The following is a 25,882-nucleotide window of genomic DNA, read 5'->3' as shown; positions in this document are numbered from 1 at the left end:
ATACTAACGATATATACGCATAAGTGGGCACGCACAAAGTATAAGGACAAAAAGGTAAGCTTATACAATACTCGTTCAGTGAGAGGGACACAAAGTATAAGTAAAAAAGGTTAGCTTATGCAATACGGGTAACATATTTATCGCATACTAACGATGTCTACGCATAAGTGGGCACGCACAGAGTATAAGTACAAAGGTTAGCTTATACAATACTTATTCAGTGAGAGGGACACAAAGTATAAGTACAAGAAGGTTAGCTTATGCAACATATTTATCGCATACTAACGATGGCTACGCATAAGTGGGCACGCAGGCACAACACACAATCGCACAGTTAATCGGAAACAAAAATGTAAATGCCACACACTTTTGAAATAAAATGTGTTCATAGGAAGACCCATCGTGGTAACTAATTATCACTTAAACGCAGGGCATAGAGTGTGAATGTAAACAGGGTATCTTATGCAATACGGATGACGCATGTATCGCTAACGAGCGATCTTTACGTATATACACGTACGCAAGCACAATACACACGCACACACGAATGCAAGCACGCCGCACACACACACACACGCACGCACGCACGCACGCCCGCACGCACGCACGCACGCACGCCCGCACGCACGCACGCACGCACGCGCACACACACACACACACTCATTCATTGTACATATTATACATATCATTATATTATAAATATCATAATATTGTCACAAACACGCACCATACAGTGAAAAAAAGTAAGCAGGGATAACTACAATAGGTACATGTACATGTGTTATGTCACTGTGTAAGTTCAGCACGTATGCAAAGAAATGGAAAGCAAGAGTTACACGCCGCTGCGCACATATAATCACATTCAGTCATGCGCGAATAAAACTATTTGGATATCAACTTTTTGCTAGGTGTTAACAACTGCTAACTGTTCCGTATGAATACTTGTATAACAATTAATGAAGTCTATCTGATAGTGTGATGCTTGGATAAACACGTAATGACGGCAAATATACTGTTCAGGGCAGAAAAGGGGACTTATTCGAACACTTTGAGTTCATCATGTCGAACAACGCTGTGGGCACGGTGATTGAGGTCCTTGACCATAATGACCCCGTCTGCAGTCCAGCAGCCCTCCAGCTTTTTGTATTTTACAAGTTGTCTGGCGGTGTACATGATCTGGCTTCTTTTACGGGTTAAGTCCTCGTTTAGATAGGCACCGGAGAAGCCCGTCGATTTTAGCGCCGCACGAGTTTTGTAAAGGGTTTGACGTGACCGATAAGTTGCAAATTTGACTATGATAGGTCTGCTTTTGGAAGGGCCGGGTTTACCAACACGATGACTTCTGTCAAAATCTGACAATTTTATGTCAGCATCGACCTGCTTACACAGTTTGATAATGATGTCATCTGTACTCTCGCCCTCTGTCTCGGCTATACCAGTAAGTCGTAAGCAATTCCTGCAGTTGTACTGTTCCGCGTCATCTATCATGTTCTCCAACGAGTTGACGCGTAATCGGAGATCTTCGTTTTCCTGTTTAAGAGTTGCATTTTCATGGCTCAAAAGATCTAGTCTAGATTGTAGACCCTGAACCACGCCATCAACGACCGGTTTAATAAGGCTTAGAATATCATCCTGGAAAGCTGACTAGTACTAGTGCGATTTTCTCTAAGTCAGTGTCTGAAAGTGCTAGGCTATTAACAGCACTAGTGTTGCCAGCAGTTTCCATGATACTGTCCAAGAATCGACCCTTTTTTAAATCAGCTATATCTTGTGGTGATGACAGAAACCTCTTTTTAGTGTTGTTGACAGTTGGTGTCGAAGGGGTTGTTGTATTGGTATCAGACACACGCTAGTTTTATGAGTAGTGTACTCTGTCAATACTAACACAAGCCATATAAGGATATGTGATTGTCAAAATATAAACAAAATCCGAGGAAGAACAGTCAATTTCTCGTGATCAGCCTGAGAATTGTGAAAATCGTGGAAAATCGTGGAAAATCGTGGAGCGTGTAAAGTCAGTTGAACAATACTGTAATAGGATCTTCACTAACTTCTCTAATTCCTTAAATAAAAGTCCGTACCACTTTATTTTCCTTGCAAAAGGCACTTAAGTATTGTTTCCAGTTCATTTAGCGCTCATTTTGCGACAATTCGATAGTGTGATAATACAATGACGACAGTGGGACAATACGATGGCGACAATGCGATAATACGATGACGACAGTGCAATAGTGCGATGGTGACCATGCGATAGCGCGATGGCGACAGTACGATATGACTATCGCATTGTCGCCATCGTGCTATCGCGTTGTCGCATTGTCGCCATCGTACTATCGCGTTGCCGCATTGTCGTCATCGTACATTCGCATTGTCGCCATCGTACTATCGCATTGTCGCCCTCTGAATTTTAATGTGTTACCACGATGGCACTTACGGTATTCCGTATTTTGTTAAAGCAATCTTAATCGGCAACTTATCAGCTATTCAACTTAAATGAAACCCTAAAAGTGGTTGTTTAAATACTTAGAGGTTCATACGTTTGATATATTGATTCCCGTTATTTATAAACTGGGCTTAATGTATAGTCTCGTCCTGTATTTCAGCTTATGCTGTTCACACAGGCTAACCAGGGACGACACTTTCCCCTTTTTTATTATTTGATAACAAGAAGTCTCTTGTTAGCAAAAATACAGTAAGGGGAAAGTGTCGTCCAAGATAAGCCTGTGAGAACTGCAATTCTTTAAAATTCAGATCAGATTTATTGACCATGACCTTAAAAAATGACAATAAAACATGTTTTACGAGTCCAGTGTTTAAACGCTATGGTAACAGAGACATGCAGATGTCAAATGCTTGCCATAACCTGAGCGTGTTTTACGATGTAAAGATTTGTAATTACATATTTTTGTTAATATTTCTCGTCCTTACACTGGTTCAATATTGCAAGAAGAAATTGTTTACATTGAAATCAATTTAATTGGACTAACATATGACTATGAACGAGGGATGTTAAATAAAAGCGCATTGTTTGTAAAGTATCTTGAGTCCAAAAGTGTTCATAATCAAACCCACCGGAAATAAGATATGTCGCATGGACAAAGCCAAAAAAACTCTATGGAAAAAGCAAAAATTTCGCTACCTCTTGGACAAAAAGAAAATAACGCAAAAATCTCGTGAATTAACATCAAATTACGATACCTTGTGAACAAAAAGCAAATTAAGCTACTTCATTAACTTAAAGCAAATTACACTTCCTTATGAAACAGCAAATTGCGCTACCTCTTGGACAAAAGTAAAATAACGCTACCTCATGGACAAAAAGCAAATAACGCTACCTCTTGAACAAAAAGCAACTACTTTGTGGACAACAAGCTTATTACGCTACTCCGTGGACAAAAAGCAAAGTACGCTTCTTCGTAGACAGAAAGAAATAACCAGACCTCGTCGACAAAACGCAAATTACTTTACCTCATGGACTACGTCTTCCGTGACGTCCTCAGCAAACCCGCCGGCTCTGCTGATCGAAAGACAGGAAGTGACGGCGTCCAGCACCGCGGAACTAGTGGTGGGGTAGTCGCCATTTCCGGCCTCTCTGTTGAAGAACTTGTCCACCTCGGAGAGCGTGCACTGCAGCAGGTGGATGTACTCGCCGTCCACATCCGGGGAGCGCTCTCCCCTGGATACACCGACATCATCCCTAAGCGGAGAACACGCATTTTAAAATAAATCACAATCTTTAAGGAATATACGATACTTGTGGTTCTTGTTGTTTTTTTTTCTCTAATGACAACGAGTCAATTCAACAAGTTTTCACCTCTTTTATTTGCAAGTGATTTCTTCGCGATTCTCTATTAATAAATGTGCAATTGAGAAACGAAAACATGTATGTCACTGTTGGCGTTTGGATAAAAAGTTTATTGACGAACAAAATTATACGGACCAGTATATGGGAACATTAACTGGGTTTTATCATATTGTAAATTGAAAAGTTAAATTGAATTTCAAGTATTTAGTCTGTCTTAAAATCATCTCAGTTCTACCAAATTGTATAATGTAAGTACATCTTTGTTTATATTTACTTTAAAATAACAAAACGCATCAACAAAGCAATCGAGGTAAACAATAAAACATATTCAGAATAATTGCGCAATTGTCCAAGCTTATTTGAATTTATAGCAGAGGTTGTACATTTAAGATGTATACAAGGTAGACAATCGCATGTCGGCTTGAAGAAACTGCGAATGCAATTACTTCCCTTACAAGTGCATATTTCGTAAAATAAACGCACCTCAAAATATCATAAGCAGAGGTGATCTTGTCTCCAATCTTTTTCCCGCTCTTGTCTAATGCCGGTAGGTTGATGTACTCATGAAGAAGAGCCACTGCCGAAGCGTGCGTGTCGGCCACGTTTGACGATGCCGTCGCGGCCGCCAAGGGGTGACCATAGAATGCCCGGATGTCGTCGGGAGGGCAGTCCATCGCTGACACCGCTTTGCCGCCGGCACCGGTGACCTTGCAGCAGCCGTCGTTCGTTTCGTCGCCGTCGTCGTCGGCGTTGTTGTTGTCGTCATAGTTGTGGGCGCTATTGGCTGGCTCTAACTTGCGCACCTCTCTATAATAAATTAAGAAAGCATCATAGTGTGATAGTTTAATATAGGGTATAGAAAAACTTGAGGCAGGAAACTGGCTGTTAAAAATACAATTTGATATAAAGTTAAACGATAGAATAAACTAAGGTGCGAAATATATTCCTTTCGATAGAAAATGAAATAATACTGTTAAAAGTGTTGATCACTTTACCGAACATAACAAAATTTATATTTTATCGACGCCAATCATGCGAACAATTATAACATAAAATATGTTTATTTTTTTTTTAAAGCGACAAAGATTGTGTATTTAAAGTTTAAGTGTCAGACAAAGGCGCTATTATTTTTAATTGCGAAGATGTTTGACGTGTCTGCAATCCAAACAAAACTCCCAGGCTTTTAAGGATGCTACGGGACCTTTCGCACATAACACGTGAAGAAAGTAAATTTTAATAAGGGTAAATATTTGAACGTTTGCAAAGATTCACTGAAAATAGAACGCTTCTTTGCGAATATTTATATGATTTGTGTTGAATGAAAAGCTGCAATTAAGCAATCTGAAACTTAAATACGAAGGAAATTTATTGAACAACACTTCTGAATTCAACCGGTCTCAACTCGGGTTCAACAATTACTTGTATGCGATGATTGTATTTACATTCTGTCTTTATTATGTTCAGACCCGAAGAAACGATGGTAATTAACGTTAAACAAATTAATATACATTCAAATGACTAAATGACATATATATATATTATATATATATATATATATATATATATATATAAATGGACAGTCTGTGTGCACTTCATAAAATATGATAAATAATACAAACCAAGTAAGTGCTGCTAATTTATTTTAAATAATAGAGGATTTTTTCAATTTCTTTTCAACAATTTCCAGAAAACACTCAACATATCGAAACATGCTAACAGAAAGTAATCAATAATGTATATATTGTCTGCTCTATCAAAATATTGGGATAATGCGGCAATAAATCAAGACTATTGCCAAGCAATAAAAGTCCCCTACCGGCTTCACCATTGTCAGAAATTCCACCATTATCAGATATTTTTTTATGTGTTGCCATAGAAGTTTTGACGTAGGAACAAAATGAAATGACGTGCATTATGACCATATTGCCATCTATCCATGTAAGTTTCGTGAAAAAATATTTAGAACTTTTTAAGTTATCGCAGGATCCAGAAAACCACAATTTTCAGCAGTATTTCTAGTCTATTTGTTGCCATAGCAACCAGAATTTTTGACTAGGAACAAAATGAAATGACGTGCATAATGTCCATATTGCCATCTATCCATGTTTCAAGTTTCATGAAAAAATATGAAGAACTTTTAAAGTTATCGCAGGATCCAGAAATAACACCATTTTCAGCAGTATTTCTAGTCTATTTGTTGCCATAGCAACCATAATTTTTGACGTAGGAACAAAATGAAATGACGTGCATAATGTCCATATTGCGATCTATCCATGTTCCAAGTTTCATGCAAAAAATATTAAGAACTTTTAAAGTTATCACAGGATCCAGAAAAGTGTGACAGACTGACAGACACACAGAGCGCAAAACCGGTAGGGGACTAATAAATATTTTGAGGATAATGTGTTTTCAAATGGTACCTTTGTTAGTACAGTAGATAGATAGGACCGAGTTCCTTTAAAATTTAAATACATAATGACGTCAAGCTACTGAGCCACTAATATGTGTATACTTTGCGTTCTATTATGAATACCTGGTCAACGATTCATACACGAAAAATATAGAAATATAAAAAAGACCTGTAAAATAATATCCTATTGAAATGCCAATATACTGTTTTTTAAATACACAATTTCATTTTTTAAGCATAAACAGCGTGTTTTATAAAGGCAATGACGTATGCTCTTTTGAAGCACAATAGCAAAACTCTGCTTTGTAAAGCAAAAGGTCAAATTTCACATAATTTTATTTAGGTTAATGGGCAAATGTCTCGCAAAACGTACACTGACAACAATCTTTGACCTCGATCTATGCCAGAACTTTGCATTCCTGATATACTGTAGATTTTCTTTGGTTTTATATTGAATATCATGACAAAGGGGGTGTTGATGATCAAGATTGCGCGACATCCGTGCCGAAACAGGTAATTTGCGCCCTTTCATACCCTTTATTACTTGTAAATTCAGCAAGAAAATGATAAGCGTATATTTCGTATATATATTCGCTTTATAATCCTACTTTAGTCGCTACGAATTGTCTTAGCGGGAGCTGTAATTTTGTGATCCCGCTAAGAAATTTCGTACCAAGTAAAGTCGCGAAATATCTTGTTATTAATTTGAATCATAAGAATGATCATTGTTTCACTGGTTTTCGGTTAAAACTATATATAGTATAGATAAAAACGTCGATTTAGCTTTTTTCCAGTTAAATAATGTAAATGCTCTTGAGTGCTGCTTGCGTTTTTGAAGAATACCGCTGTTAGTGACATAAATGAACATTATGAAAAAAACAACATAACTGCTAAATCAAGCAATCTTGCCAGATTTCTATTTGATTGAACTGAGCTATTCGATATCAACATTGTACACGAAATTACAAACTAATAATTAGAGCAATAACGTCGTTATTATAATCTTCGCATATGAACAGAGCTATGGAAAACCAATGTTTAATGCATGTGCGTAAAGAATCGTCCCAGATTAGCCTGTACAGCATGCAAAGGCTAATCTGGGACGACACTTTCCGACCTGACTGGATATTCGTTTAGAAGAGACTTTTTTCACACAAAAAATCCATAAAAGGTTTGAAGCTTTGCTTGCAGCATATAAGCATAATACACATTGTCGAGTAATTCGGCTCATATTGTTGATCGTTGTCCATCGAAGCATTATCGTGTTTCGTGACTGAAGGACTTCGGGTCTTTGTATATAAATCTCCTTTCATAATCATCTAAACGTCATTTCATCTGTAAGAGCATGGCACTTATTCAACCACGTTACCCGTTGATTTTTTTTTACAGCCTATTGACAATGTTATACGATACTTTTTATATGCGCGGTTTTCCGTCTGTGACCAGCATTCAGTTGCGCTAGTTTCGGAGGATAATAATTAGTCTTGTGCACAGACTGTCACTTAGGAATGACTCTGCTCAATGCATAAGATTTATTGTCTTGGATGAAATTGAGGGGAAAATAACTCAACATCTATGCACATTCTAGCGTTAAAAAAGTAAGATTCGTTGACCAAATTCAACATATAAACATACGCTTTCTTTAACAACGATATTCGACAGGGAATGGTAATTTAGATTTGCAAGACTTAACCGCAATATTTAACGCAATTTGTCCTTAGATATTTATCTTCAGGCAGTGAATAGAAAAAGCATGTCGGAATGTTGAAAACTACAAAATATCACGCACTTCCACCCTGTATACTCCCACACAGTATATTGGTAAGATCGGGTTATACCCGAACTGGCTACAAAGAACTGCTTTGTGAAGTGTAACCTTGTAATAAATATAAATTTAGCGATATATATTACGCATCGGTAGGTATTAAGGTTGCAATGAATCACCCAAACGAGTTATTATGAGCCGCTTCATGGCTTCTTTTTTGTTGTTCTGGTGGATGTTTTGATCGTTCTCCTCTAGTGTTGACTTGTTTGCTGGTTTGAAACTCGCCACAACAACAACATTGCAAAACGACAAATAATCAACAAAACGATAACAGGGCGAACATTGTCAGAACTGTTTCTATTGCGCCTGTGTTGATCAACCTAGCGGGTATATTTGATATGAGCCGTGCTCTGTGAAAAGGGGGTTTAATGCATGTGCGTAAAGTGTCGTCCTAGATAAGCCTGTGCAGTCGTACAGGCTAATCAGGGACGACACTTTCCGCTAGTATATTTTTTTTCGTTTTAAGAAAATCTATTCTTAGCAAAAATCAAGTTTAGGCGGAAAGTGTTGTCCCTGAGTAGCCGGTGCGGACTGCACAGGCTAATCTGGGACGAAACTTTACACACATGCATAAAACCCCCTTTTCACAGAGCACGGCTCATATTATTTCGTACTTGCCTGTTTGCTACCGTCTTCAAACCCGCCAACACGCAAGAACAATCTGGCAGTCTACCGCAGAAATCAACCGCAATGATGAACATTTTCCTTTTAAGCCACATAAATACTCAAATCAACAAATATTTCCCCAATTATTTTATGAAATATTCGTTGATTTGGAGTATTTATCTGGCTCTAATTTGTATGCGTGTATGCGTGCCTTGCATAAAATATAATTCTAATTCCAACACGGTAACATCAATGTGTGTTTAAACGACGTCGCGTATGAAAAAAGAAAAACGCCTAATTGCAAATTCTTCTGGCCGAACATAATCGTACTCATGGATGAGGAATGTCTCAATATCGAACTTGTTTATAACAATTAAATCAATCTACTCGAGATTTTCATTAATCGAAAACGATTCGCAGGCGCATTGATTGAAGATTTGCAGATTGCGTTTCCGATCGATTCCCGAAGAAACAAATGGAAAGTATCGTCCGTTAACCGAGTATTCACTGTCCTACTCCGTCCCATGGATGGATATTAACGCTGGTATAGTTTCCTAAAGAATCATCTTCACCAACCTGAGCCTTTCACATTACTGGCGCTTGTCTCTTGTATCGATTATAAATCAATAGCATAAGTGTCTTTTTAAATACGCATGAATGGCACATTTATAACAACCTTTCACGGGACAGTAGGTCGATAACAAATACCGATACCAGTTTTTTCCCTGCTCAATTTATGAATATTCAATAGAAACAATTATGTATTCCTATTTACTGAACTTTATGTATGTGGTAGGTATTCACAAATAATGACAATATAATTGTAAAGAATTTAATGAGCCATGACTGAAAAATAAAGAATTGACACTAACTAGATATGTTCAGTAGCATTATTCTTATTTCGGACAACAATAATTTGTCACCATGACCCGAAATTAAATTTGAAAATCGATGAGCTAATTTGCAAGTGCGAGTTTTAACATCTTTTCTTCTGTTGTATTTGGATTGTGTATAATGATGACAACTATGTACATGAGAATCGCTCTGGGAAAACAGGACTAAATGCAAGTGCGTAAGATGTCGTCTCATATTAACCGGTGCAATACGCACATGCATTAAGCACGGTATACCAAGAAAAACACTCGTATATCTTTAAAAGAAACAACAATTGTGAAAAACCAGGTCCAGTTTTGAATGACCTGCTTACGCGAATATTTTTTCATAAATGAAAAATTTATTAAACCGTATTCGTATTCGTTATGTTAATTTCTACAATATGCATTTTCCCAGTGTGTGAATAGAATGTGCAAATCAAAGTTTAGATAACATATTACAACACGACATTCACAACGATAATTAACAAAGATTGATTTCATTATTAAAACATCATGTTTTGCAGGCACAAACGCCTGTATTTATTTGCTGTTTTCCTTCTTGCTTTATAAATAGAGCCGCATATTTTATATATTATTCTGAGCCATAAGTAAGTCCGTTTGAAAAAAAACTGGGCGTTATACTTATGCGTATGGAGTCGTCAGCTTGTGAAGTCCGAGCTGTGACGGCTAATCTGCGACACTTTACGCACATGCTTTGAGTCTCGTTTTCTCAGGACTAGGCTCAATAATACATAAAATATATACATTAGCAAAGACACCATGAGACAGGACAACCATATGGATTTTGGTTGGCTGTGGTCTATGTGGGCGGGGCGCCCCAGGGTTGGTAATGGGGCCATGCATAGTTGAGATTGACCGTATTGTCATAAGAGAGGTTCAGTATCAATTTGAAGTAAATCGGTGTAGAAATGAAGAAATTATAGTAAAAGGCAATTTGGGGTGGGTGTGGTCTATGTGGGCGGGGCGCCCCAGGGTTGGTAATGGGGCCATGCATAGTTGGGATTGACCGTATTGTCAGACGAGAGGTTCAGAATCAAGTTGAAGTAAATTGTTGTAAAAATGAAGAAGTTAATGTAAAATAACCTAAAAAGATGAGTGACCCAGGGGTCAGATAAAAATTACAAATAGTGCAGGGTCGCACATAAGCTCATAGCTACCATGTGTGTAAGTTTCAAGGTTCTAGTGCTAATAGTGTAGGAGGAGATAGAAGCCAGGACGAACGGACAGACGCCGGAGATAACCACAATATTCCAACGCTTTTAAAAAGCGTGGGGATAAACATTTATTGGTTGTGTTACATATTTGATTTGGTCAGTTCGTTTTTGTTTGATATATCGAATGTGTACCAAACTTAATGGTACATGAGTATAGTAAATATTTCTATATAAGCTTATATATGTATTTAATTGATAAAAATAATGTTATGAAATCCCAAAACCAAAGTTTATAAAGTATAAAATAAATCACTATTCATTTTAGCTGCGTAGTGGGAAAATGGGGCTTAATGCGTGTGCGCAGTATCGTCACTGTCTTTCCCGTGCAGGCCGCACAGGAATTTTTCGTTTAAAGGAAGTCTCTTCTAACCAAACGCGCAGTCTAAGCAGAGAGTATCGTCCCTGTAAGCCTGTGCGGACTGCACAGAGAGTATCGTCCCTGTAAGCCTGTGCGGACTGCACAGAGAGTATCGTCCCTGTAAGCCTGTGCGGACTGCACAGAGAGTATCGTCCCTGTAAGCCTGTGCGGACTGCACAGAGAGTATCGTCCCTGTAAGCCTGTGCGGACTGCAAAGGCCAATCTGGAATGACACTTCATGCACATTAAACCGCGCTTCCCAAGAGAGAGAGTTTCAAATTAATTTTGTCCTCTGCATAATCAAAGAAATTGCACTATTTTAAAATCAATTTTTCCGACCAAGGTACACAAACATACATACTAGTATGTGGTACAATTAAAGTAATGGATGGGGTGTTCTAATGGGTACTTTGGCCCACTTATGTCAGAAAATTGGTGTAAATATCTGATTTAACAACGCCGATACACTTGGTTAACAAAGTGATTAGTCATTACAAGAGATTGAATTGGTAGGTGTTAATGGTTATGTATTCGAAAGCCCCTGGGCACAGTAAAGGCCATTCAATTTAACGTTTGATTGATGCTAGTGCACTCCATCTTTTCAATTAATTTTACTAGAACAGAGGTAAAACCAACATATTTTCTTCCAAAAAAAGTTTGAATGTAACTTTTAATACTGTCATTAAATGGATTTGGTAACTAAAATAACATAACGATACACTCTTTCCAGTTATATTTTACATTTAGCCGAAGATATACTTTTAAACTTTTAATAAAACTTTTAAAAATCTTTGAAGGTTTCATATTATTTTCTGTTGTCCACCCGCTTCCCTTCGAAAAAGCTGTATATGTCTGTTCAAATGTGTTAAGACGTACGGACTTGTAATGTTTAATTACTTCAATAATTGAATCCAACAGAGTTAAAATCAACGTAAAATACCATAAGCTTGAGAGAGAAAAAATAGTTGGGAGTAAATTTGTGGCGTTGGTCATATTTTGTCATGTTGCCTTGGCAATAATAAAAAAATATCAGTATCTAGTTCATACAACATGAAAAACAACATGTGTCATCACAATGGCTATAATATACTTAAAGATTGTCTTCAGAAAAGCCAGCTCTATTATATCCCCCTACTACTTAAATATTCATTTAATAAAGTTGTTTAAGTATTGTTTTGTGAATTGGTTTGACTTGTATACAACAATTTGACCTATATTTCGTATGCGATGAAATGCGATCATAGGAACGGATTTATCGCACGACCAGGCGTTTAGTGGACAATTTTATAAAAACAACGAATATGATAGAAAACAAGAGCTGTCTCCATCGGAAGACATATGCCCCGGCTTTTTTTCGCAACCTAAACGCAGATTTCGAAACCTAAATGCGGACCCTAAGTTCAATGTCAAGGTCAAAGGGGTAAAAATTGTTGTGCGTTTCGAAAGGCCTTGTCCATATACACATGCATACCAAATATGAAGGTTACATCTGAAGCGACATAGAAGTTATGAGCAATTGTCGAAATCTAAACGCAAGAGTGTGACGGACAGACAGACTGACAGACGGACAGTGCGGTCACTATATGCCCTCCTTCGGGGGCTTACAAAATCGATTCTTGCTTGGCCTGACAATGATCATTTATCGCCTGGAATACAATTTGTTACCATTTACGTATTGAATAAACTTAAAAACTACACCAATACTGACTCGCATGTACACAATTCATTTGATATAGAAAAGCAATTCAGAAGGCCAGACATGCACCTCGGCTTCTCACTTGACTGACTCTTAAGGCGCAGTAAACACTGTATTTAAACGTGCATAATTGCGTATTTATATACATGGCTAACATTTGCGTCAATTTAATGATGCCTGAAGTCGTCAAAACATGAATGATGACTGGATTTAAAGGGAGCCAAGATTATTTTTAACCACAACAAGACCACGAAATGTTCAATCAAAATCCATTAAAAATCAATGAAACTCGGATACCATTAGACTGAAAACGAGACATTAAAAAAAATAAACAAATAAACGTGTATTGTATCATTCATTCAGTAAACGTTAAAAACGCTATCAATTCGTAATACTAACACGGTACTTTCTTGCTGGGGTTTATATATTCAGACTTTTATTATCAACTAAGATACGTATCATTCTAACCTACTGAAAACACCGTTAATGAGTCCTCGGTCATCCTGACCTCAATGCATTTTAATCGTCTTCCCATTTCATTTTCAAACATGTATGACATTTCATCATATTTGAATCGGAAAACAAGTTTTACCTATTGGTGTTTAACGGTCCATACATGAGAACTCTTAATTGGCGCCTATTTGACGCGTAACAATGACCGATGGAAAGTTGTTACTATATGTTAAGCATTTTAAAATCCAATTTTTTGGCTTATAAATTATATTGAGTCATATTTGTAATAAAAAACACAAGTATTAACTACAGTGTCATTTAATATGATATGATATTCGGTGGTGGTAAGAAAATCGACCGATACCAGTTTAAGATAAAATTTTCAAGATTTTCAATAAAGGGGCATACGGTATTATATTTTCCAAAATAATATCTTTTAAACAGTATGTATCAAACAGTTGATTGAAATTTACATTAGAGTACGGGTAAGCAATTTGTGTAGGCGCGTTTCGAATCCTATCAGAGACGTGTATTGAAGACACATTTTTTGTAATTATTTATAATTTTCACCGCAGTTTTGATAATGTAACATTGCTACTAGATACAGGTCTGCTTGAAAAGATTGAATATAGATTGTTTTGATGCATTTATATATTTAAAGGAAATACAACCGGTATGGCCCTTTAAGTTATAACTAGTACACAACCATAATACTTTCAGATATGGACGAATTTACGCGTGAATGTAGTGGGAACCATTCATCCGCATGGTGAGCGTTCCACTGCAAGAGGTTTGAAATGAATAATCACAATCATTGCAGATCTATGTTACACGAAGGTGACTATGAATCCAAACACGCAAGTACTAACATCTCTATTGTTCGCACTTAGATATAGACTGATATGAGCATAAAGCAATCAACATCATTATGCTTCAGGCATACTATTTTTTGATAAAAATCAAAGCCGTGTGGTAATTGGTCGAAATAAAATTATGTGAAATGGTGACAAATTTTGATCAAACAACTACAATAACACACGTTATAATTTGATTATTTTTCATTCAAAATGATGTTTTTACTAATTAATATCATAGCCACACGCTACCTGTGGCCTGATGCTGATTCGTTCTTAAAAATAGCTGTGATTAAAAAGTATATAACAGTGTGTTAACCAGTAATAAACATTTCCGGATCGACCATAAAACTACATTTTCTATTCCAGATTTAATTAAATCAGTTGTTTTGTTATGATTGTCATTCCAACAACATGATGATTGATCAATAAAAGATCGATATTCCAATCACTATTGTCACAACCGTTGATTGCAAAAGTTATCGATCACACGACGGGTTCTAGACACGCTTGGGCTATCGAATAATTAAGCCGTGCTCTGTGAAAAGGGGGTTTAATGCATCTGCGTAAAGCGTCGTCCCAAATTTGCCTGTACAGTCAGCACAGGCTATTTAGGGACTTTTGCCTTAACTTGATTTTTGCTAAGAAGATACTTTTTTTAAACATTAAATATCATAAAAAACGGAAATTGTCGTCACTACTCTGCACAGGCTAATCTGGGACGACACTTAACGCACATGCATTAACCCCCTTTTAACAGAGCACAACCCAATTATATAAGGTATCTGACATACATGTTTTGTGTTTTGGAAAGATGTGTGTATTGCTTTGCGCTATTATATTATTTTTTGTTTGGAAGTTATGTCGCTAAAACGTTGCGAATATGCCTTCTTTGTTGAAATTATCTATTTCTCCATATCTTTGAAGGTCATATTGTGTGAAGTTTTACTTAGTTATATAAGTATCTAACTATTAATATTCTTGCACACAACTCATACAAAGTGATCAGACATAGATATAGAGTATTGTGTCTGTTTTGATTTTTCGCCGAATGCAACAGCATCTCAGCTATATACTAACACTTCCAGTACTAAGCGCACATACATACTCCAGTAACTGACAACTCCTCCACTTAAATCAGAAATAGGGGGAGTACAACAGTAGTAAATTTGAAAATACTGAATATATCGTTAAAGTTAATATAAATATTCTATAATAATATACATGTATATGTTTCAGATTCAATGCATAGCATGCTAGAACCATGAATACCATAATCGTTTGACATACTTCAGACGTCCAATTATGATTGTGTTAGTTAATAAGTGTATGTCCTTCAAACATTTCATTAATCATCAACTTGGATTTTGACAGTGCGCACATGGCCGATGCACTTACGCTATAAATAAAAGAAACTGGTGTGATTTCCAATTACTATGTATCGTAATACCCCATACACTTTGCCTTCTTATACCAACACACGCCTGTGTGAATCGCATTTACGGAAAGTGTGAATCGCATTTACGGAAAGGACACGTTAATTCGACGTCACATGGCATTTTACACGTATTCCGTACTATGCAGATCTATTGTGATCGAAGTCAATCGATTAAATTTATAGTCACTGCGTGGTGGTCAAATTAATAAAAAAACATTGTTTGAATACAAAATACTAAGAAAACATAACAATTTAAAATACTTTTGTTTAAAATAAAATATGAACTTACATCACCTTCCCAGAAAACTTGCTTACACATTTGAAACACACGCTGTTATCCATTTTCATTCTTTGCAAAAATGTCAGGGCAAATGCACATGTGAAAAGTAGCATGAAATGCCGTGCACGGGAATATCGAGGAGAGCGATCCCGCTGAGTAGATAGACTGGCTACTAGTTATTAGTGACATATATGACAGCATAACCTATTTGTTTTAACGATGCCGATAATAATCATGATGCTGATGCTGCTGATTCTGATATTAATGCTGATGCTGATGATGATAACGAGGATGCTGCCGTTGTTGCTGCTGCTGCTGATGCTGATGATGATGGTGATGATGATGATTATGATGGCGGTGGTGGTGGTGATGGTGTTGATTGTGATAATGATGATGATGAGGATGATGATGGTGATGATGATGATGATGATGATGATGATGATGATGATGATGATGATGATGATGAGGAGGAGGAGGAGGAGGAGGAGGAGGATGATGAGGAGGAGGAGGAGGAGATTGGAGGAGGAGAAGGAGGAGGAGAAGGAGGAGGAGAAGGAGGAGGACGATGAGAATGATGATGATTTCGGCGACTTAGATCGCTTTACCGATATAATGTGCAACATTTTAAGTTAACAATTCAGCATTCTGAGGTTAAATATGTACGCAAATAAATTACGTGTAAATTCTGGTTAATACAATGAAACGCTTGATGAAAGATTTCATTATACAATGAGCAATTAAACTCCGTCCAACACTCTAGTGATTTCGATTCAAATTTCAACTAAATGATAAATTGCAAGCGATATTAACGAAGCGTGCAGTCATGTGCATGTGAATGTTTCTAACAATGATGTTCAGTTTTATGTGTGACCATGATGTTCTCACATAACAGTTTAAGGACATACTCTGCAGTTTAGTTTCGCGCAAATAAATTTTTACTGTTATAGTATGGTTTTGATCAAAAGAAGTATGCTTTTTCGGATATTCGAAATATACAAAATATCGATATTCAATAAGGGAAACACAACCAGGAATATTATTAGACTATTTGTTTTCCCTAAACTGCACACTCACAAACATCTTCCCTAAGAATACTTTAACCTTTTGTATTGCGTGATAGTAACGAAAACGCATTTCTTGAGTAACGGACAACAGTTCTATAATATTTATGTTTGATTTTATTACCTTACACGTTTACTTCCCGCACATAGGCTTTGTCCAAACTAACCGAAATAAATAAAGAGTTCATTGAATACCAACAAAAAGGATTTAAAAAAATATAAATCATCCTGGACATATTTATTTCATTCATATCCCTACGTAATGAATTTTTAGTCTCGATCTGGAAAAAGGGTCAATGCCCTTGCGTAAATAGGCGTACAGATTAGCCTGTGTGCTCCGTCAGTTTTAAATAGTTTTATTATGATAACTAATCAAAACGTGTAGTAATTTGCGAGAGTCGTCTTTTGATGGTGTAACAAGGAAATTAATTCCAGGGTTACTCGTGTTGTATATATTATTTTGCACTGAAATAACACGACTTTTTTAAGTTTACCGCACAAATATGTCATAACGAACAATTAACAAAAATGTGAGAAAACTGTTGAAAATAACATATGACTCTATACATTTATTAGAATGACTTACATTCGATTTCATTTAATAGATTAACACATGGATATCGAGTACTGATAACTTTTTGGTCAATAACATATATTTTATTTATACATTTCCAAATATGTCATTGTTTGGATGGTCCTAATTAAAGGACATACATGTGTATTGTATATTAATGGTTGTTTCTCCTTCTGCTGCAGCTCAAGTTACACTTTATGTGTTTTTGATAACTAAATGCTTTACTTTCCGACCATAAAACCTTTATTATTTTCAGTCAGTGTGTGTCAGATGTTAAACTTGGCGACAATTTTGAATTTAATTTCATAGAATATCATTGAATCGTGAAATTAGCCATCACTGTAAAAATATTTTCCCATGCAGTTATTTTTCTCGCTCTTACAAACGATATATTGATATCTTGCCGGTTTAGCAACATTTGTATTCAGTTTGAGATGACATTATTTCATTTAAATGTCTAAAGGACAACATGTTTAATTAGTTTCATAAATTGTAAATTTAAAACGTTCAGGCGTATACGTATAGTCACACTAAATAAAAGTGTGTTTCTGTTTGTGTAGGTGTGTTGATATTTATTTGCAAGGCAACAAATATTTCACACTATTGAACTTTTATAATTCGAAAAGATCGTGACCAAATCAGTGAATCCTCGATCAATTTATAATTATTAAAAATCAATACTGTATTGATGACTAATCAAATACAGTGACCAAATGGTTACCCGCCTTAAAAGATTAAACACTCGGTTAGTAATATGTTTGGAGTTTAGCATTATAATTACAGTAGATTGACGTTAATCCGAAGTCCTCGTCATTTTGATTGTGTCGGTTCATATCTTTCCCATCGTTATTTTAATAGATGATTATTGTCGAATTCGAACTCGGCTATTTCGAACCCAGTAATAGGCACATCGAGATTATAATGCTCATGTATAAAAATAAAATTATTATAAAAGAAAATTAGAAGTTCTAATATAAAATTTCGATTTCGATGTCTATTTCATACTTATTGTGACTAACGACCTTGTGATCGCGTGTCTTCATAGGTTTGTTAAGTAAACTAAGTATAAGCAAGGACTGTACCTTTACATAGCTCTGGGCGGAGGCATTTATGTTCAAGAAATTAGAAGCCTTAATCGAGAGCTCGAACTTTAGCCCCTGTCGTTTTGAATAAATAGGGTTATCAACAGACCCTGGCTTCAGTTTTTTTAACACATTTATGAACAATCATTTTTCAAACATAATAACCTGTATGTCATAAACGATTACGCAAAATGCGTATTTATCGGTTTATATAAATGGCGATATATTAAAGCATGCAAACGTTGCAATGAAACTACACGAAGCACGGATCTCCAATACGTACTATTTCGCTTATAGTTATTTGATTATACTTAACAGTAACGCATTATATGTAGGACAGCCAAGTACTTAGTGTTTTTATTTGATTAATTGATAAATTCAGCTGATTTATTGACGAAGAAAAAAGTACACAATGTGATGTGTAACATGATATTGCATCTTTTGTTAAACAGCGTCCCGTCTGGTTGTAGTTCAATCGAATTTGACAGCCTGACAAACATTGCGAATTTAAAACGGTTTGACCCGTCACTTTCAAACCTTGGGTAAATTCCAATTTTGTAATGCATGAGTTTGCTCCAAATGTAGTCAACAATGTGTGAGAAGGGAATAGTATAATTTTCTCATTTGTACCAAAGTTGTTATTACGCCGAATACTTGTGTGCGATGGTGCAATAAACGTCACAGATATCTGAAACGCAGGCCCCAGCATACACACAATACATATACAATATTATAAATGTATACATGTTCAAAATGCTCATTTAAAAACTTTATAAAAACTTTCTTCAACGTCAATACTTTTACAATTACTATATACGACTGCTTTATACTTAAGTTCAAAACAGTCAGTCTAATTCTATGCAATGAGATGCATCGATGTTAAACAGAGCATGCCGAACATAACTTTGCCATGTTTGAACTGTAATATTATTTTTTAATGGGCGTGTTTTAATAAAATCGATAATTGCATACCACTGAAATAAAACGTCTGAATGATCAGTTCAGATTTTAGATATCAAATACATTATGTTATGCTTATTATTTTGACTAGAGATGTGTAACAAAATGGCCCTAGGGTGGTGGTATCTTTGTTCGACGGGCGAAGATGATCAGATAACGCCTGTACCCGTGTATTGTCATATGTTTACGAACAGCAGGTCATGACTAACGTTCGCTTCGCTTCATGTGAAAGAAAAACAGGGCAGCAAAGATCACATGATAACGTTTAATTGTGTACACCGTTTTTCAAATACTCGGAATACCATACACAAATAACCGATCGCTATCATTGTTCTACGCTTGACACTGACACAGTATAATAACTAATGTGTCTTGATTAAGTTAATAATAGACAAATTCAATATAGTTATATGTATAGACATTTCAAACTATTTTCTATTTCAATTGTTAATTTAAGAAATTTTAATATTGCAGAAATGGTATTAAATTACTACACTAGCATCAGCATTGTTAAGTTTTAATGACAATCATATGACATGCATTAATATGCAAATGCACCTAAAGTAACGTTAAAAGTTAATATCATCCCCGTTTTTAAATCGATTAAATAGATCTTAATGTCTTCGCACCGTCTACGGTTCAAACAAAATGACATTATATCGTTGACCACGTGAGTTCATGTCTGTATGTGTCATTTATTCAACACACTTATAAGTTAAGCAATTATATAATGGCTACTGCTGACATGGTAAGCTATTCATAAAGCCAAATTTAAAGGCTCTCAGCATGTTTTTCAATTATTTGGATTCAATCTGGCCGTTCAGTAGGATTGCCCATGGAGGTTAAAGCACGCCTGACTAGTTTCGTTTGTGTCACTTAAACCTAATTCCGCGCGGTCAAAGGTTCATCTATGGCTTCCAACAACGATGGCCAATTAAACATTTGCTTTAATGAAAAACCCACAGGTGCTGCGGAAATTGTGTTTAATGGTTAAGGGACACGAAATTCCATATTATAAAAGCGATACCTAAACCTCCCAAACCACAGCGACAAACCACTGCGAACTCAGAAACTGCCAATTCACAGCGACGCAAATCATGAACGTTTATTTTAAGCGTCCAAGCGTTGATGGAATTGTCTAATAACACTTGGACGTTAAATATATTTCACATTAGTTTATTATGTTGTAACGTGAAGGGTAAACATATTTTTTTGAAGTGTGTGTACTTTGTTAATATTAAATGATGATACCAAAGTAGAAACAAATGGTGCTTATTCTAGTATTTCGTTAACATATTTCAAAGCTATATCACTGTTGATTTTCTTAGTGAACTTACAACAGAAGTTCAATAACTTTTACAATCGCTATCAAAGAAACTCGCTATAATATTTTAACTGTTAACAATATTTAACTATTTAACGAATCGGTCAATGACATTCAAATAAAAAAAAATTCTCACGCTGTTTTTAGACAAATGATAATCATCAATACTTAAATCATAACTGTAACATAATTGAATGTAAAACAATTCATATGTACGTTTTACGCATGTATACAGCTTGATGTAACGCTATCGTGCTTTGTATTTCAATTAAGTAATTTATCATTATTAACGACACTCTAGTCAGCGTTGCTTTAAATGCATAAAAATAAATCTGTTTAGATGTCGCGATAAATCTTAATTTCATATATTATACTCGCACATGTTTTAAATAAAAACTTGAATTATGCTAGAAATCTTGTATCATTTCAGTACTTATATATATCCGAAAAGGGATAAAAAAATCAAAGAAATTATTTTAAACCTAATATTTTCTAACCATATCATACACCCTACAAGCACTGGACAATAAAAGTTTATCAATTATGAATGTCTTTAAGGTAGAATTGATTTTTCTTTCGTGAATGTATTATAGCTTTTAAACGATTGATTTTTATGATGTGTTCTTTATTCAGCTTCTATTTAGTTGTCATCAATAGTTTTACAAATAAAATCACGGGCATACAACGAGTGCATGATTAGTTGATGTGAGACCATAGCGTATATCTGACTCAGTATAATGTTTATTTTCCATCTAACTCACGTAAGTAAATAGTAAGTCCAAAAGGCTATACTTTGGAAACTCGTGACGGCGATGATAAATTGTCTAATCACTTGGAATAATCATTAACCCATTTATGCTTAGTGGACTCTCCCATCCTTTTAATTTGGATCAATTTATTTCCAAAATTAGGGATGTCTAGTATATTTATTTCTATATTAAGAATATTTCTTACAGACATTCTTTTAGGCAAACAGCGCAGAACCAGATTAGACGACGCGTCATGCGGCGTCTCATCTGGGTCTACGCTGTTTGCCCAGGCCTTTTTTCTAGACGCTAGGCATAAATGGGTTAAAGCCTACTTATGTACCTTCAAACAAAGTATTTTAGCTAGAATGATAATGTTCGCCGTACCGCCATGCTTACATTATATAAACTTTGCAACTTAAAACCACAGTGACCTTTAAAAAAAATACTATATATACTATAAAAGTATACTTTAATCGTATGTAGAGTATTTTGTTTAAAGTTCTTTGTGCTTAAAACATTATAATATCTCAACAAAAGTTCGCACCATGGCCAATGTTAGATCATCATTGGAAAACCGACAAACATTCAATATGTATTGAACAAATATATAATTTTAAAAAACCAATCGATTTTCTAACAAAAATAATATGCTGTTTTAATATAACATATTCAATTGCATCTACTTCATCTGCCGTATCACATTTTTACCTACCTTTAAAGTACGCGTATCTACATTTATCCACATTCTCTAATGATCAATCTTTTTCAGAATCACGTACGAATCACATTTGAAACAAAATCTTCCATCACATATGTCCAACATTTTGTTACAAATCACATATGTAGATTTATCCTATTAATCCAAACACATATTTCCAAAATTGCCATATTATAATACATGGTATAAACTTGTGAATCAATCGCTCCTTTATATAATATATAATATGATTACACAACTACATTATACTTGGCACTTAACAATAAATACCATATCGCATAAACATATCAAGTTGTAATTAAAAAAACGTCGCACGGCCTACCTTGAGGATACATTTAGACTCATTCTAAAATTACTCCGACCCGCAAAACCAGGAAAACCCGTTAGTCCAGTTTTCTGTACAAACTATAGTTAGATCCCGAAGCAGGTTTCACAATTCAGAAACTACGGACGCCGTCATTGCGTAATGTATCACTACGCTTGTCACCTGCTAAAGATCTTTTGAGTCCCATTGACAAGGTCCAACGATATTGTACTCCGTATTGAACGCGGGCGCTTTTAGGAAATGGATTTTAGATTTAGACGGCGAATGTTCATGTACACACGCAACTTAAACAGGAGCAACAAAGCATGTCCAATAACCGCGTTCAGTCCCGTATTTATACAAAATTTAATTCAAATATTTTGTTTACCGAACTTCACGCATGAAATAGCGTCGAATACGTTTGTATGAATTATTAATAAGGATCTTGACGCCAAGGCTTTCACCACGGTTATTAAAGTATATGAATATATTTTTGTTGTTAAATATAGGTCATAAATTGATGTTAAATTCAAATTAAAACACCATTAATTGATATTGATTAAAAGGAATAGGCCTCTTTCAATCAAGTGTCTGGTTGAAGGCGAATACTCATAAATATATATAAAACAAATTCTTTATTTATAAATTAGCCGCGTACGGATTTATCCATGTCCTCACCAGCCAAACTATTTTCCTACCAAAAAGTGTTTAAACACTGTGTTATTTGAAACTTTCTTGACTTTCAAAAAGATTGGCCCCTATCATATTGAAAGTGATGGTAATACAAATGTATTACTTAAATATAGACGGATAAGTATTTTATGATTTGTTGACTTATTTATTTATTATAAAAGAACAATATGTAACTGATTGCAAGTGTTTTAACATTGAAATGCAGTTAAATATATAATGTCGTCGAAATTCTGTCGAAAAAAACATCAACCACGCAAACAAAGTACGATGTACCTCAAAAAAGGAAAACATAATTTGAAACCAAAATATCTTTAACCTTATAGTACTGAGCACATGCAAGCATACATCCCTCCCAAAAATTGTTAAATACACTTTCGTCAAACAAAATGCATAATGTTAAATGTGTGTGTTATATTAAATCATTCCATGACTCATTTCAGTTTAATATCAGATCAGAACAAAACAGAAATGGTAGGATAACACCAAATTGTGGTATAACGAATATATGCAGTATAGCATTCAGACAGGCCGTTGTATCAGTAAAATCCGTTCAACCCTTTCTATTGAACGCCTATGTAAGACAAACAAGGGAGCCTTCAATCATGGGTCGGTCTGCCTCGTAGTCCGTGACGTCGTTAGTCTATCAATTGCTATTGTTTCGTGAACTTGATTATCATTTAAACCGCGAAATAGACAGTGTGTTAACAGGCTTGTCAGTAGACAGACAAAAAAAATCACAGTTTGGAAGTTTTTTTACACTTCATGAACCGCTATACCAGCTATCCCCTGGCCGTCCTTAACCCATTCATGCCCAGCGTCTGGAAAAAAGGCCTTGGCAAACAGCGTAGACCCAGATGAGACGCCGAATGATGCGGCGTCTCATCAGGGTCTGCGCTGTTTGCTTAAAATAATTTCTGTAAGAAATATTCTAAATATAGAAATAAATATACTAGACATCCCCAATTTTGGAAATAAATTGATTCAATTTAGAAGGATGAGAGAGTCCACTAGGCATGAATTCAACCCATTTATGCCTAGCGTCTAGAAAAAAGGCCTTGGCAAACAGCATAGACCCAGATGAGACGCCGCATAATGCGGCGTATCTTCAGGGTCTGCGCTGCTTGCTTAAAGGAATTTCTGTAAGAAATATTCTAAATATAGAAATATATATACTAGACATCCATAATTTTGGAAATAAATTGATCCAATTTAGAAGGATGGGGGAGTCCACTAATTACGTGGGAAAGTAATACCAAGTATCGATATTGCTGTGGTACAAACTTAGCGTTTGATACAGGTCCTATGCTTCCTTCAGTTTGAATGATTGCATCTGTGTGTCATTAAATACAATGTTTGTATTAATAATTCAGAAGCAATGCACATACTATTGCCAAGCAATAACATATAGTTAATTGGAACTGTGGTCTTTCAAGAAAACTAAATGACTGAGCAGTATTTGACATTGCTTTTTAAAATCCTTAAAATTCATCCTTCTCATATTCAAATCCTATTAATCCATCCTTCTCATCCGTCACAATGAGAGCTGTGTCTGCCGCAACACTGTCACATTCATTTGGGTGCCCTATCCACGAAATCAACGCAAGCACATCAGAAAATAACCAAAGCAAGTTCCTAATAATTTGTCCAAAAGCAGAAATCAACGAATGTACGTGTCTACAAACATCATCTTTTCAAAACAACACATTTTCATACCGATAAAAATGATGTTACAGCATTTTCATCATAATATGGACTCCTATTCGACACCATAATACGCCTTTTAAAAAATACATAGAAAATTATACGGGGAGCTATGGTATAACTGTTTATGTTAAATGAACATGTTGTCGTTGTTATATCAGTCATATAACTACAGTCGGTTGACCTATTGACATTCTTTCATGGCAGGCTAAGCGCGTTTGGCAGTTCTAATCGCACACATTTCTGTCAGTAAAAGAAAGCTGCCTTATTTGAATCATAGGTATATTTTGAATGGGCGACGGAAGAGTTTCCTGGCCCGTGTTGACGCAGGTTATGTATCGAACTTAATACTCTGGATTGAGTTCAACTGCTCTACCAAACGAGCTACCACTGAACGGAAAAAAACTAACCTTAAGTTTCCACCAAGCAGAAAATAAAGTGACGATCGCAAAGTAAGGACCGCAATCTGGGAAAACCGGGTTTTGTGCATGAGCGTAAAGCGTCGTCCCATATTAGCCATTGCAGTTCGCATATGCTTAACAGGGACGACACTTTCATCTTTGATGGTTCATTTCGTTTAAAGAAAGACTATTCTTAACAAAAATCCAGACTATGCGGAAAGTGTCGTCCCTGATGAGCCTATGCAAACTGCACATGTTGACCTCGGAAGGCTGTGCACCCACATGCATTAAGACAGGTTTTCTCAGAGCACGTTTCATATATTTAAACAATTGTATTTAAGGCGCATGACGTGTCTGCGGTACAGAGGATTAATTGTGCAGGTAAATTAGGGTAGTCCTAGTTAAAATAAGTGAATTTCGTAACACCATTTATTTCACATAACATGATGTTTAACCAAATGACCACATGACCGGATGTTG

The 25,882-nt window shown here is 35.7% G+C and overlaps 1 protein-coding gene across 3 annotated transcripts in view; it reads right to left on the bottom strand.

The window, feature by feature from the left end:
- The window catches only part of LOC127868873 (protein grainyhead-like), a 47,614-nt gene extending 24,762 nt beyond the window's left edge, over positions 1–22,852 (bottom strand). For 2 of the 3 annotated variants that reach the window (XM_052411010.1, XM_052411011.1), the window contains exons 1-3: positions 15,845–15,951; positions 4,289–4,612; positions 3,469–3,697 (exon numbers count right to left, since the gene is read on the bottom strand). In XM_052411010.1, the coding sequence (XP_052266970.1) occupies positions 3,469–3,697; positions 4,289–4,612; positions 15,845–15,948 (657 nt within the window). In that variant the 5' untranslated portion in view covers positions 15,949–15,951. Of the gene's footprint in view, positions 1–3,468; positions 3,698–4,288; positions 4,613–15,844; positions 15,952–22,625 lie in introns of those variants that run through there. The other variant, XM_052411012.1, reaches the window with a different exon arrangement.
- Between the last annotated feature and the right edge of the window lie 3,030 nt (positions 22,853–25,882).

Source organism: Dreissena polymorpha, chromosome 2, assembly GCF_020536995.1.
Source record: "Dreissena polymorpha isolate Duluth1 chromosome 2, UMN_Dpol_1.0, whole genome shotgun sequence".
In the NCBI taxonomy this organism is placed as follows: Eukaryota; Metazoa; Mollusca; class Bivalvia; order Myida; family Dreissenidae; genus Dreissena; species Dreissena polymorpha.
This window is presented reverse-complemented; position numbering and strand designations above follow the sequence as displayed.